Source organism: Cynara cardunculus, assembly GCF_001531365.2.
Source record: "Cynara cardunculus var. scolymus isolate 2C chromosome LG 3, CcrdV1, whole genome shotgun sequence".
Taxonomy (NCBI): Eukaryota; Viridiplantae; Streptophyta; class Magnoliopsida; order Asterales; family Asteraceae; genus Cynara; species Cynara cardunculus.
The window spans coordinates 9,105,944-9,120,277 of NC_037530.1; the positions used below are offsets into that span (position 1 = coordinate 9,105,944).

The 14,334-nt window shown below is 34.5% G+C and overlaps 1 protein-coding gene across 1 annotated transcript in view; it reads right to left on the bottom strand.

The window, feature by feature from the left end:
• The window catches only part of LOC112508938, a 14,877-nt gene extending 2,255 nt beyond the window's left edge, over positions 1–12,622 (bottom strand). Inside the window, exons 1-9 of the mRNA XM_025113802.1 lie at positions 12,456–12,622; positions 11,243–11,324; positions 9,282–10,151; positions 9,097–9,194; positions 4,006–4,915; positions 2,988–3,437; positions 2,585–2,910; positions 1,355–1,453; positions 1,067–1,268 (exon numbers count right to left, since the gene is read on the bottom strand). Coding sequence (XP_024969570.1) covers positions 1,067–1,268; positions 1,355–1,453; positions 2,585–2,910; positions 2,988–3,437; positions 4,006–4,915; positions 9,097–9,194; positions 9,282–10,151; positions 11,243–11,324; positions 12,456–12,581 — 3,163 coding nt within the window. The 5' untranslated portion in view covers positions 12,582–12,622. The remainder of the gene's footprint in view (positions 1–1,066; positions 1,269–1,354; positions 1,454–2,584; positions 2,911–2,987; positions 3,438–4,005; positions 4,916–9,096; positions 9,195–9,281; positions 10,152–11,242; positions 11,325–12,455) is intronic.
• Positions 12,623–14,334: the final 1,712 nt, after the last annotated feature.

The window sequence follows — 14,334 nt, forward strand, 5'->3', positions numbered from 1 at the left end:
AGAGCACAGCCTCTTGAAAGCTGGGTACATCAAATTTATCAATTTCTGTGTAATCGATCATGTGGGTAAATCAAATTGCATCAGAGTACCAAAGGACCATTGGCCGGGCAGTACCTGGTAACCACACCTTCAAAGTCTCACCAAAGGTGAAAAGTGTGTTCGAGTTCAATTTACCATATATAGATAGTATATACTTTTAAAAAAATTGGATCACAGTTGGAACGAACTTAGAGATAACTAAGCGGGTTCAATTCCCGTCGTTCGCCCAAATTTATTTTTTTAATATTCTCTTTTAGTGATCCAGGAGAATCGAGACAAAATTGGAATTCATAAAGAATCTTGAAATAGGGAAAGAAAATTATAAAGCAATCTTTAGTCCAACTTAACAGTCTAGTTGATTGAAAGAAAGAGGTTTAGCAGATGGCAGTTATTCTGCCCTTTGATGCCAAGTTGATATAAAAGGAACTCCAACCTGGCAGTTAAATGACCTCTCGGAAGAATAGCTAATTGGAAAGAAAAAAATTGTGTAATAGTGCATTCCATTTCCTTTCTTTCTGCAAAGAAATCCAGACGTGGACCGACCATCATGCAAACACAAGCAACAATTACCCATGCTCGTACAGACAAACCAAGAATTTAAAAGAAAAACCATACACGTATTTCACATAACTGTGCATACAAGTTTGCTAGCAATAATACAAATATACAACCATGTCAACATTTGCCTGAAAGACTAAAACTGACATGTAGTTGCATGTCACCTGAGGTTAGGACCATTGGGTAAACATGTCCAGTAACGGAGGGCCAAAATTCTGAAGCACCAAAGACCAAAGTCAATGATAATCCCAACTAACATAAGGCGCCATGAAGATTTTTGTCAGCAATCTTTGTGCTCACTAGATGATTGGAATATTAACATGTATGTCCTTAATCCTTATTATGATTGATTTATATCCTCAGTTGAGACTTAATGATTTACCATTCAACCTTTCCCTTCTATAATCCACATAAAGACAAGCAAGCATAGATAATACAAAGCACAATACAGAATCAGACTCCATTTAACATAGATAGCAGAGTATGGGGTTTAAGCTCCTGATAATATGATACTGAAAATGAGAGAAAGACAACCATGCACATACCGCATGACAAAACAGGTCATCGTTTCCAATAGACTTCTGATTGCCATAGTAAATGTGCAAATAGACAATCCAGAGAAGTGCAGATGTAGGATGTTCTTCGAGGGCTCGAGCGATGACTATAAGAGCCTGCATATTTCCATTAATCAAGTATGTGACATATGCTATCCAGAAAATAACTAAATATGCATAAGAGGCACATGCATCACAAATACCTCTCTACGTCCCTTCTGCTTGTTAACCTCTCTACTGAGAGTAAGAAGAGCTATTTCAAGAGGCTGATTAGTGTCATCCATAAGCTGATCTGACAGACCCTGTATAAACATAATTTATATAGAAATGTCAGAATCCCAAAGATTAGTGTCATCCATGAGGAAGCCCATGATTACAAGACAAATAATGCAAAAAAGAAGATACCATTAAAATTAAATTGTATCTAAAATGAACGAGCACTAGAGGCTGAAGACACAGTTCAGAGGACATGTACTCAGCATCCTTAGGCTCATCAAGTGAAGCCAGTCGCATGAAACTCCACTAAAAAACAGTTCACATGAAATTCAAGCAGCAAACTGAAGCAACCAATTTTGCACTTCTATTAATTATCAGGCATCCCAGCTAGGGCCATAACAGAAAGACAAAGATATAAAACTAATAGAAGTACTAATAGTTATTCGGAAAAAAAGTATTAGTAGTAACACACTGCTAAATAATCCAACACCATATACAAAAATGCAACTACAGAATCCTTGGCATCCAACCATTGACTGCAACACAAAATTTTCAATTTATCTCTGAATTAAGCTATTAATTTCAAAACTCATGTTCTCACTAGAACTGGCATCACCACAGGCAACTTCCCAAATATTATATACAATTAGCAAATATCCTCAACTGCAAAAGAATATTCTTGGGTGGAAACGCTTTCCTCAAAGTAGGGGGATTCTGGAGGCAAGGGAGAGAATGTAATATACCTGATGCAAAGTGCATGAAGTCATCTTATACAAGAGTAGCAACTTAGAGCATCTCCAGCAGATTCTCCAAAATGGAGATTTTAGGCAAATTTTTGCTCAAACAGATTCTCCAAACTTTCTCCAAGAAACATGAGAGAGAATGTGAAATTCTCCAAATTTCAATAACTCCCCAAAAATTATTACCATGGGAGAAACGTTTTTTATTATAATCCCACAAATAAGAAACCTTGATGTTAAATGTTTATGAGAGAGAAATAATATTCTATTAAATGTGAAATATTTAAATAATATAATTAATGTTGCAATCTCCAAATTAGGAATCTGTTGGAGTTGAATGTAATTTTTTTTAGAGATTTTAACTTTTGGTTCTCCATCTTGGAGAAATTTTGGAGAATCCGTTGGAGATGCTAATAGACCAAAATCTCAAAAAAAATGAAGAAAAGAAAAATAGAGCAATGAGGCATGTGGACTAACCTCTTTGACATTTTTACCATGAAAAAATGATGATTGCCTATTCCAAACCCCATGGATCTCAATGCGCGCTTCAGGGCCATGCAGACATGGCTCATCTGAGTGCAAATCCCCTAGAAGTGAACTTGAAACAACCAAGGAAGCACTAAAATACTTCTGCCAGCGTTGTTTAACAGTATGAGCTACAAGATATTTATATGGATGTGAATCACCCTTCAAACTGTCCAAGCACACAAGATAAGTAGGTGGAGCCAAAGGAAGAGAACCAAGGCACTTAGAAACAATAGTTGCACCATTTCTCATCTGCAATGATGATCCAAGTACATTATCTGCATAGATGATGTGATTATAAGTATTCAAGATAGCAAAATTCTTATTTTGGAAGAAAAAGGCAGGGAGTTCATACCACTGTTGTTACAATCAATGCTTCTGGATGAATAATCTTTGAGATGTTGCCAACGACAATCATCATCGTTGCATTTACCTCGTAGCTCAAACATGCAAAAAGGCCAAAAGGGGTTGATTGCTAAGTTGTTGGAGCAAGAACCAACTTCAGGGACATACATGTCCAATAAGGAGTTTTTGTTTGCATTGGAAACTATATCAGTAAGTGTGGCCCCACAAACACCATCAACGACTTTCTTCTCATCATATATATCATTAGTGTGGATCTGCAGGTTTTTGGTATGTGAAGGCATAGAATTCATGTCGGAGGTGAACTTTGCATAACCAAAAGAACTTCTCAGAATTGGCTCAGCCAAAGAAGATCCATTATTAACAGAAAACTTCTCAGCAGGGCACTGGTCCTTGATACCCATAGGATACTCGGATATACTTTTCTCTGACCTCCCGACATCTATTTGTTGCATGAAAAATATAATGTATTAGAAACAAGGACAACGATATAAGTGCCAGAATACTAAGGATTTGGTTTATTTACTTTTGGTTATTATTCTGGAGGGGAGACCTTGAAGGTTGTCTGTTCTTTTCAAATTTAAGTTGTCGTTTCTTTTTTAAACTTGAAGCCATGAAGTTAAGCAGATATCAGTTATGATTTATATCTCTAAGGTATTCTTTTTGCTGCTATCTCGCTAAAATTATGACAGCAAGAGGATACTACAGACATCCCAATATATAATTGAATTTTGCATCAAATGAGTCGTTTCTAAAACATTGAAAGTGCCAATGTTATTTTGTTAGTTTGAAAAAGTTTGATAACAACATTTGACTGTATAAAAGGATACTAGAGTAGAAACAACTGGGAGACGAATTACCAAAAATTCTTTGGTAACTTCATTTTGAAAAGCACTTGGTTCAAGCATCTGAATTCACAAGTGAACTCATTTTTGGGACAAATGCAGAACCTTCATAAGAAGGTACCAGAACACCAGCTTCAAGCTCTCACTCCTAAGAATAACATGTACCTTCAAAATCATTAAGTTGGTCCTTCTCTGTCTCCGGAGATGGTATGTTTCCAGCACCTTCCATTATTTCCCCATCCTCTCTTTCAACCGCAGTCTCCATGCTCTGACCCAATTCATTCTTCTTTGAAGTTTTAATTCCTAACCTTGCAAACAGTTGAGACCTCAATGTTGCTTCAAGAAGCAACGAGTCTTCAGTGGGGTCAAGGGTCATTGTATCATCGTTTATTTCTTTCGTCCTTTCACTACATATCCCTTCCCCTTGACTATCTAGACTGGAATCACCAGCTTTAAGCTCAAAGGCAGATGTTTGTTCATCCTCGCCTAAAGTATTAGTCTCATGCAGTGAAGAGCATACGTCATTTGTTTTTTCTTCCTCCTGAGGCTCTGATGCACTGGTATCAGGTTCACCGCATGATTCAGAAACCAAATTTTTTCCATCTTCACGCAGATCATCTGTAGACCTGACATTTAAACCATACTGATGTTGATCTCGAAGATGGAAGTCATTCTGTAGTTGATGACGTGAAATCGGTACCAAGTGCATATTATTTTCTGACATGTTAGTCATAGTGTTCACATGAGCTCCAGTGTGCTCAAGCGGCATATTCGACCAGAACATGCTCGAGTCTTCCATCACATGGGAGTGAAGATTAGCAGAAAATAATTCCCTTTTATGATAAAGATAGGAGCATCTAGCATTAGCCTCCACCAACGCCCTCTGAGCCTTGCGGTAAGCTTTTAGAGCATTTCTTTCTTCAATTTCACATTTGCGCCGATGCTCCTGTGCTTCATCCAGTTCCTTGTCTTGCAATTCCTCAATCTCTAGTAGCGATTTAATATCCATGTCACCAGTTTTTGACATGTTTGTGGCACCAAAATGATTCCAAAAGCTTGAATTGTTCAAACATCCCTTGAATCAGTTGACAAGAAAGTAGTTGATCATGGTCAGTTCAACATCAACGATGATTCATTACCCTAACAACAGTGCATGAAGACTAGTGGAATGCAATTTATGTAATCTCAGCACACGCAATTCACTGCTAGTTTTTAAATTAGATCAACATGCTATCTCCTTTAGACTCTTCAGGATGGTATTGGTCTATGATGAGATTCACTTACAAGATGCTTCATACTAGCAGTTCGCTAAAACCAATATAAGACTGAATAATTCAAAAAACTATTTGAAGGTCATACTTATAGTTTACAAAAAATCGCATATTCTACTTGTCTATCATACAATGAGTTGTAAGAGTAGGATGCAATTACAATATATTTTTTTGAATTAGCAAAATTATGTTATAAGGATAGGTCGACCTCCTTAGAGAACTAAATAAAGCAGCAGCACAAAACTAGGGAAACATGGTCTACACACAGCCTTGATGCATCATGAGCTCAAACTTCTGCAAACGCTACAGCACAAAGGCTAGTTTGAATTAATAGAACTCCATGCAGAGATTCATCTTTTGCCAACTAAGGTGATATAAGGAAGGTTAAGCTTCTGTAGAAACCCTTAACGGCTACTTAATGAGACTTGAGAAAGAAATTATATTTGCTTAGGGGTTATACAACAAATTATGATGCTTAATAAATGCATTATACAACTTTAAAGCACTTGTATTCCTAACTTCAAAGAATTATCAACCATATAGAACTGAGATCAACAACAATCACCAAGATAAACAAAATTTTGCCTGGCATTAAGGTAACTTCCACATTATAATATTCGAAGAATTCTAATTAGCTATTGTCTTTTCTTAACTCTCAAGTGAATAATGTCGACATAAGTTCCAAAACATTTGATATGCTGGAGCAAATTTCATCAGGACGTTTATAATCTTAACATGGAAAAAAATTGTTTATAATATCATATATATTCGGTGAATCCCAACTGTGTCAAATCGACTTCTTTTGGAAATATCTATTGTGGATAGTTTTGTGTTGATATGTGTACAAGTGTCATGCTGCATAGTTTCCACCATGCAAATTTAGAAATTGTTGCCTTAAGGATTTTCTTGTTATGATACTTTTATTCCAAACTTCAAGTTAGGCCCAAGACCAGCTTAAATATAGCTAACGCAGTAACATCTTCCCCCATTTAGTTCGCAGAAGTCCTATAAAAAGACTAACCTAATAAAATGTTGTCTTATTTATTCAGAATTCGGAAAAAAAGAGAAAGCAAAGATAGCATGTATAATTTAAGCGTGGTTGAATGCGAGTGAATTTCGAATTAGGAAATCCTGGTTAGATGGATCCGACGGTGACATCCTCCAACCTTCAATATAACTTCTGGCATGTGGTTTTAGAGATTATTTACAAACTTCATTTTGATTTTTAGTAAGGTATTAATATCTGGCCCTAAATCAGAATGGAACCTGAAAATTAGTTGATCTTCCTGCCAACAAGGATACGGTTGGTTGCAAGTGAGTGTAAACTGTCAAACTGATTGAGATTATTTGATAAAGCCCCATTTGTAGCCAAAAGATATTCTCAGACGTATGATGAGGACTATGATCAAACATGCAGTCTAGTTGCCAAGAGCCCAAGATGACATCAACTCGTCTCATTTCATTCAGGATATGCATACATCACTATCACCGCCATTACATCAACTAGATATCAAAAATGCATTTCTTAACGGAATTCTTGAGCAGGTACAAGTGCAGCAAATCTAGGAGGTTGCTGCATGTTTCTTGACTTCACAAGGTATAATTCTTTTTAAATCAATGAGAATGAACTTTGTGATAATTAGCTTGTTAATTAACAGCATTGAATCTGGGTTACTTTCAATGATTTACATAATGATGCCATGATAGTGATGACACAACTAATAATCAACAATTGTGCCACTGAAGACAATCATGTGATTGTACATTTTGTATCATAGGCTTGAAATGTTAAGATTTGATGAAAGAAACAAAAATTAAATAAATCATGACAATGATAAAGATAAAGATTGGATGCTAGAATAATGATGCCAAATATATGGCCATTATATAATTAGCCGATACTTTGGGTTTTGATTTGGACAAAGAAAATAAATAAATATAGAAGTAAAGTAATAGTCAAAGATAAACCCATACACTATTAGTTATAATTAATATTTTCATACCATTTTAGCGTTAATTTGTTTTGTTCTCTTTGTTATGTTTGTCATATATAAATGGGATTCTTTACAATCCAATCGCTGTGTCAATTTCCACATTTGTAACTCGTGAAACTTTTTGCAAAAGTAATTGTTTCAAAATTGAGAACACCTTCGCTTAAATAAGATTTGGTGAGACTTTGTAATATTACATTTTTGCGTGATCCAAAGTTCGTGGTTTGATATTTATTCATTTAGGAGTCGTACGCATGGTGAACTTTCTCTAGTGTTGAGGCTGGATTTGCATTTTCCAGTGCAGCCACAAAACCGTAGATTTGTAAACACGATAACAAGTAAAAACAAATCAAGCACCGTCGGGGGACCACAAGCATGTCATTGCTGCGCCCATGGCATGACAGTGACACCACCGAATCGACCCTGGTTTCTATGATGTTTTCTTCTGCAATTGTGTGATGTAGTGTCATACACACCTGATCTTGGATACAATTAAGAGCCAAATAAATCAAACGTATTATTTTAGATGGCATCATATGTCTGGTGCACTTTATGATTTCTATTTTGTAGACCACTAAATATAAATATACACAACTTATCGTTGCCTCAGTCTCATTTTTAACCACTCTGGGGTTCGGTTGTAATATTTTAAGGAAAAAATCCAAAATTACTATTCTAATTCATGCAAGATGGATTTCTAAAATGTTTCATATTTGATCATTCTGTAATCCAAATACATACCAGGTAACTGGCTCAATGTGTATTTTTCTTCCGGTAGGTAAATCTGCCATGTTCTGGGATGTGTAAAAATAGAGTTGTTAGCTTTAAGAGGAGATTTATTTGGAAATTCCATTTCAGTTTTGATTTCCATTGAAATATTGAAATTGTAGATTTAATTTAGCATATCACACTTATAGTTAGGAGAAAAAACTTGGCTTATGATTGAATTAACTAATTGTTGCTCAATTTGGAGAATTTGTCAGTTCTCTCTTCAGCTTGTTCAGTGTTTTTTATGACCTCCCTTTCCAATAGCAAGAAAGGGGTCTTATACATAACCACTATAGTGCACTTCACAAGGTTGCAAGTACATTTGAACCATTATAGTGCATAGTTATGAGCATGTGCATGCTTTCTGTGTGATATAGTCATCACATAAGCAACTACTTGCACAAGAGTGAAATTTCTTCAAATAAGTCATGGAAATGAAAGATTAAATGGCTCCTTGAGCATTTTTAGAAAAAGTTGTATACCTATGTCAAACAATTGATATAGTTGGTAAGACCCATATAATAAAATAGTCCAATGACCTTTGCCCTCTCTGTGCAAGGTCGCTTACTGAGCCTATCTCCCTCTCATACCAATAGATAACTTAATAGTTGGACTTACTAGATGCTCTAAGAGATATTGCAGTTACTTAAAGCATACAAGGTGCCGCAAGACTGTTACTGGAGAAGGCTAAATAACAGAAAAGAAAAGAAGAAACAAGCCTCTGAAGCCTAATTCACCTAATCCAAGTAGTGTGTGAAATAGACGGTTGTTTGTGTGGTGTCCAGAACTAGAAGTCCACTTCACCAAGTTGGAAACGCAAGACTGCCGATTCCATTTATAAATTTTGTTCATGAAGTCAATGTACATTGACCCAACTGCAAAAAGTGGATTTTGACCGTCCAAAGAGGTAAGGGGGACGCATATCATAATTTTGGGACTTTAGTAACAGATAGTAATACTGTAACTTTCCTTGCATGCTCCTTTTACATGTTTATGCTCCTGTGTAATGTGTATCAATATACATGGTGTAGTGCGAACATATTCACATCGGTAAGAACAGAGTTGGCTTTTAAAATAAATAACCAACGGAAGTTTCGTTAAGATATCCAGCCATATGGAAGCAAGTATGACAGTCAGAATTCATAACGGACAAACATCAAATTTCAACTAGAATTTAAGCTTTAAAGTTGATTCCAACTTCTCCACCTTGTATAAATTACTCGTACCTGTCTATGTGGAGAAGTTTTAGCTGTTAATGGTGCAGAAGACTCCGCCAGGTTTGTGATCCTGTTGTGCCGCCTACTATTCCTGACTATGCTGGTACCTACACAGCCAACACTTACCTTGTATCATACCTCCCGCGACGATTAATAAAACTTTAGCATAAAATAATTCATGGCTTCTTTCCAACCTGATGGTAGATTCGTTGAAGGGGTGTGATTTTTCACTGTATTAATCTGCTGCATTGCACTCGACTGCCTTGTTCCGGTTAGAATTTCTTTGTCACAATAGTTACCATCATATCTACCCTTCAGGCCATCACTTTCAAGGGCAGAAATTCTGGCCACTAATGTAGATTCTGTAGAAGGCCTATCATGTTGGCCAACAGAAATTAGAGTGTTTGTAGGAGGCTCGCTAACTTTGAGTCGCTTCTTTTCTGGCTCCTTTGGTTCAACAAGTAAGCGTTCAGCAGAATCTCTGCTCCTAACAGCGGTGCTCTTCAAAGTCGCATTTGCACTATTCTTTAATGAACTTGAAGCTACCTCCTTATCATGTTTGCCAGCTCGACTCTTCAACTCATTTTCACGAATTGCAATCAATTGCCTTAAGTCTTGGAGCTTACTGCTGTTAATATGGACGTTTTGGCCTACTTTATTTTTGCCAGGGGCACTAGATTTTTTAGGTTGAGATTTTGGCCCAACAAATGTGCCTCCACCACTCTTGAATGAGGTTCCATTAACTCTGTTCATTGATGAAACAAATGTACGACTTGTAGAAAAGTTTTTGGGTATCCTGGTGTTAGTTTTGGCAGTTTGTTGCATCAATCGTGAGTTCCCCAATGAAGTGGACAATTTTCTATTCTCGATGACTCCTCTTGTTGTGTCATCAGAGTCCATCGTGTTTCCTTTCCTTTCTCCTTCAGAATCACTGCCACTGTCATCATCTGAGAAACTAATCACAAATGGCACCCGATACTTCTCTGTACCTTTACGATTATTCAGATGCACAGAAGTTCTTGCCACAGCAGAGGATGTAGGATTGTGAGTCACAACAGATTTCCCTATCAAGCATGCAGAAAACATCAAGAGATCATCTCAGAAACACCCCAAGCATTGTACTTGTACAGTAGTTTTCATGGAAATTAAAACTTCCGAATAACCATGCCAAATGAAACATCAGATGTCGGTTTTACTTGCTTACAATGGCTTTTAACAGAGTCCAAGCCTATTAATTACACAGTTTGACAGGTAACGACATATCGAAAACTTACAAATGGAAATACAAAAGGATAGTCTGAAATTATGTTTCTATGTATAATCATGTGTTGACTCAATATATATATATATATATATATATATATATATACACGGATGGGGGTCATGGATTACATGCACATATTAAAGCAGCATATGGCAAGTTCGCCCAGAGCACAAGGTTCTTCATAAATTGAAAATTACAACCAAAAGATGGAAATTAAATTAATACATGTGCCAAGAGAAAGAGAATAGCACAACTGGTAACAAGAAAGCAGCATATATATTTCTTCCTCTGCTCCAGTCACCACCTATATTCATTGTACAAGTTTTTATTATTGCTTACGCAGTCGATTGGCTGTTCTAATGGGTACTAGATAGGATTTTCTTTCTTTTCAAACGGATTGCCATTTTCCTCTTCTCTTCTCTTATAAATAGTATCGCTGGAGCACCTCAAAATGAGAAAGTACTATCCGTTTCATCTGATCAGTTCAATCACATGTTTCGTTAATGTGTTTCCTGTGTCTAATATAAGTCCGTGTGTGTGCATGTGTTATGTAAGTTCAATCACCATGTTAAAGTATGCTTTTAGAAGTTACTACCTCGTCGTACTTGTAGGCTTTTCCCTTTTAACAGAAATAAATATAACAAGGCAGAATGTTGTTTGGTGGAATTTGTGAGGAAATTGGTTTAGAGGTCCAAGTATTATGTCATAGTGTTTCATCCTTCATCAGGTAAACAAGGGCCTTTGTCTTTGTCCTTTTCAACTCACATTAGGCTGTACATATCATGTATATGTATTCCCTTTCAGTAAAGTTATAATGAAAAGGGTAGAGCACCTGAGGCAGAAGATGTAACAGCCAATGTTAAAACAAAGTTCAATGGCTAGACGACCTACCCATCTCAACAACATCGTTATCCTTGTTCAATAGAGCCCCTGGAAGAGTGGTGCTTTCAGGGAACTGAGAACCTGCAAACTCCTGGAACAACCTCACTGTATCAGCATGAAAACAGCTCAAATTACCAATAATAGGCAGGAAACATGTAAGTTCCCTTGCAACAAGGTTTTCACTACAGAACAACTGAACAGGACATATATTAATTGCATTTACATATAAAGACCAATGCATAAATGAATAACAAACAGAAGTATGATGTAAAGAACCACGTCAATCAACAAACAACAAACAACAAAAATAGTCATAAAATAACTCAACCAACATGAAGATGAATGGATGTATCTCCCTACACGTAAACGAGAAGCAATATTGTAATTTAACAGATATAACTTGTAGACTGTATGGTCTCTCAAATGCCCTATTGCCTATTGTCGTTTCATAAAGCTACTAATCCTTTCAACAAATTTCCTGCTTCAATCACAGCTTATTGAAGATACCATAAACACATCTATGTCCATATACACCACAAGAAAGTGCCAAATAAAACAACAAATTACAGTAGCAAGACCAAGCCAGGCTGTTGCAATTTAAAAGTTCTCAAAATGTATAGCCAAATGGACATCAGGTTAAGTAAAATTCTCATGATTAAAATAAATTGAGCTTCTTAAAGGCCTCAGATCGTTATTTTATACTTGAAATACAAATAAAAACAGGTTGGTAAAACAAAAACAAAAGGATCACGATTGAAGGGCATATAACCACTGCTCCAAATAGAATAAAACATTACAGCGTCAAGTCCAAGAAGCAACAACATGATGATGATGATGATAATCCACAGTGAATCGATATGATGTGAATATGTGATAGCCTCCTCAAACAAATACGTAGATAATATTACTACCTTTATCCACACACAACAAAAGGTAATATTACTACAATTGGGATAAAACATAGGTTCCTCACTGCCTAATTCAGTTTCGTAAAAACCCTACATGATTATTTATGCGAATAAAACTAAACCGAAACAGAATCAGTAAAAAACAAATACCAAAAACCTAAAGAAAGAAACCCTACGAGGATTTAGCTAACGACGCATCGCGTTAAATGAAAGCTGAGGTGAAAACATCTATAACAACATATTCAACACGCATCCTACCATTGAAACGATTAACAAAAAAAATCAATGAAATACTCTAGGGTTTTATAGAATACCTCGTTCTCCGAAGCAGATAGCTCGCCTTCTTCTCTCATTTTGGATGTATTGGTTAAAACCTTTGCATTCGTATCATGATTAGACGTTGTCGGAGGAGAAGAAGTCGTGGTTGCGTTCTCCACCATTTCCAATCTCTCCCTCTCTCTCTCTCCCCGCTTCGCTGCGTAGAAACTCTGTGGATGGTGGTTAAAAATATATGTACTATGCAGGCTCCAACAAATGTTTCCCGTTTCCCAAAAGACCATAAATGTGAAAGGTTCAAAATCATCTGAATATTTATTTAATAAATTAGTGATAAGTTAACTGTTAATTAAAATGTTAATTAATAAATAAATCATGTTTGATAAAACTAACTGATAAAAATATTAATGGATCAAAAAAATCATTTTAAAAAAATTAATCAATTATAATATTTCAAATATAATTTAAAAAAATTTATAATATCATAATATATATATTATATTATAAAACATTTGATAAAAACTCTTAAAAATCATTCTTTATGCATGAATTACCGTTTATTAATGCATATTACTTAAAACTTAAAATTACAAGTAATTGTGCGTAAGTACAACCTATTAAAGCTCCATTTTTGAATTCGTATAACTAATTGCAGATAAACATAATCAAATACAGGATAAACATCTCATTTTAAATATAAAAAATCTAAAATATAATTAGGATAATCATTATCTTTATAAAAATTACATTGTTAAGCCAAAAGTAAATTACTTCGCTATTAGACCTAAATTAGATTATAATAAAATTTTGAATTAATAAAATTGTACAAAAAATGAGAACTTTTAAATAGTTAATTTGATATAATATCGATATATTTTTTCAAATTTTTATGTTATCTTCAAATTTATTTTTATTCAAAAGTAAAAATATTATCATTTTCAAAACTATATAAACCATATTACACTAACAGAGACAAGGTAAATAAAACACTAAGATAAAGATATATCTCATTACATTACGCGAGTACCCTTCTACTATTAACTAATACAAACAAGATACTAAAAAACTAAAAAATATAATATATTAATTAGAATAATTTTAAATTGATTATTATTAATATTTGGATTTTGTGTTAAAATAAATTTTAGAAAAATCTATTATTTATGATTTTAAATAATCATTACATATAACATAAATAAAAATAAAAAATTTCTATCTCACATATCTTAATTAACTAGAAGGGTACTCACGCAATGCAGCGAGATACATCTTGATTTTAATATTTCACTTTATTATTTATCTCAGTCAATGTTAAGTATGGTCTTATGTGATTATGAAAAAACGATGATATTTTTATTTTCTAATAAAATATAAATTTGAAAATATCATAAAATTTTGACAAAAATATTAGTACCAAATTAACTCTTAAAAAACCATTTTTTATGCATGAAATACTGTATATTAATGCATTACAAGTAAATTATGCATAAGTACAACTTACAAAGCTCCATGTTTGAATTCACGTAACTAATTGCAGATAAAGATAACCAATTAGAGGATAAACATCTCATTTTAAAATATAAAAAATTTAAATATAATTAGGATAATTATCGAGTTATAACAAAATAATTAATTACTATCTTTATAAGAAAATTATATTATTAAATCAAATATAAATTACTTCGTTATTAAACCTATATCTATACTATCTATACTATATTATAAAGCATTTGGCTAAAACTCTTAAAAACTCTTAAACTCTTAAAACTCTTAAAAACTCTTAAACTCGTTCATCCCTAAACGATTTCATCCCTATCCGATTTCATCTCATATCTGAATTCGTGTAACTAACTGCAGATAAACACAATCAAATACAGGATAAACATCTTATTTTAAATATAAAAAATCTAAAATATA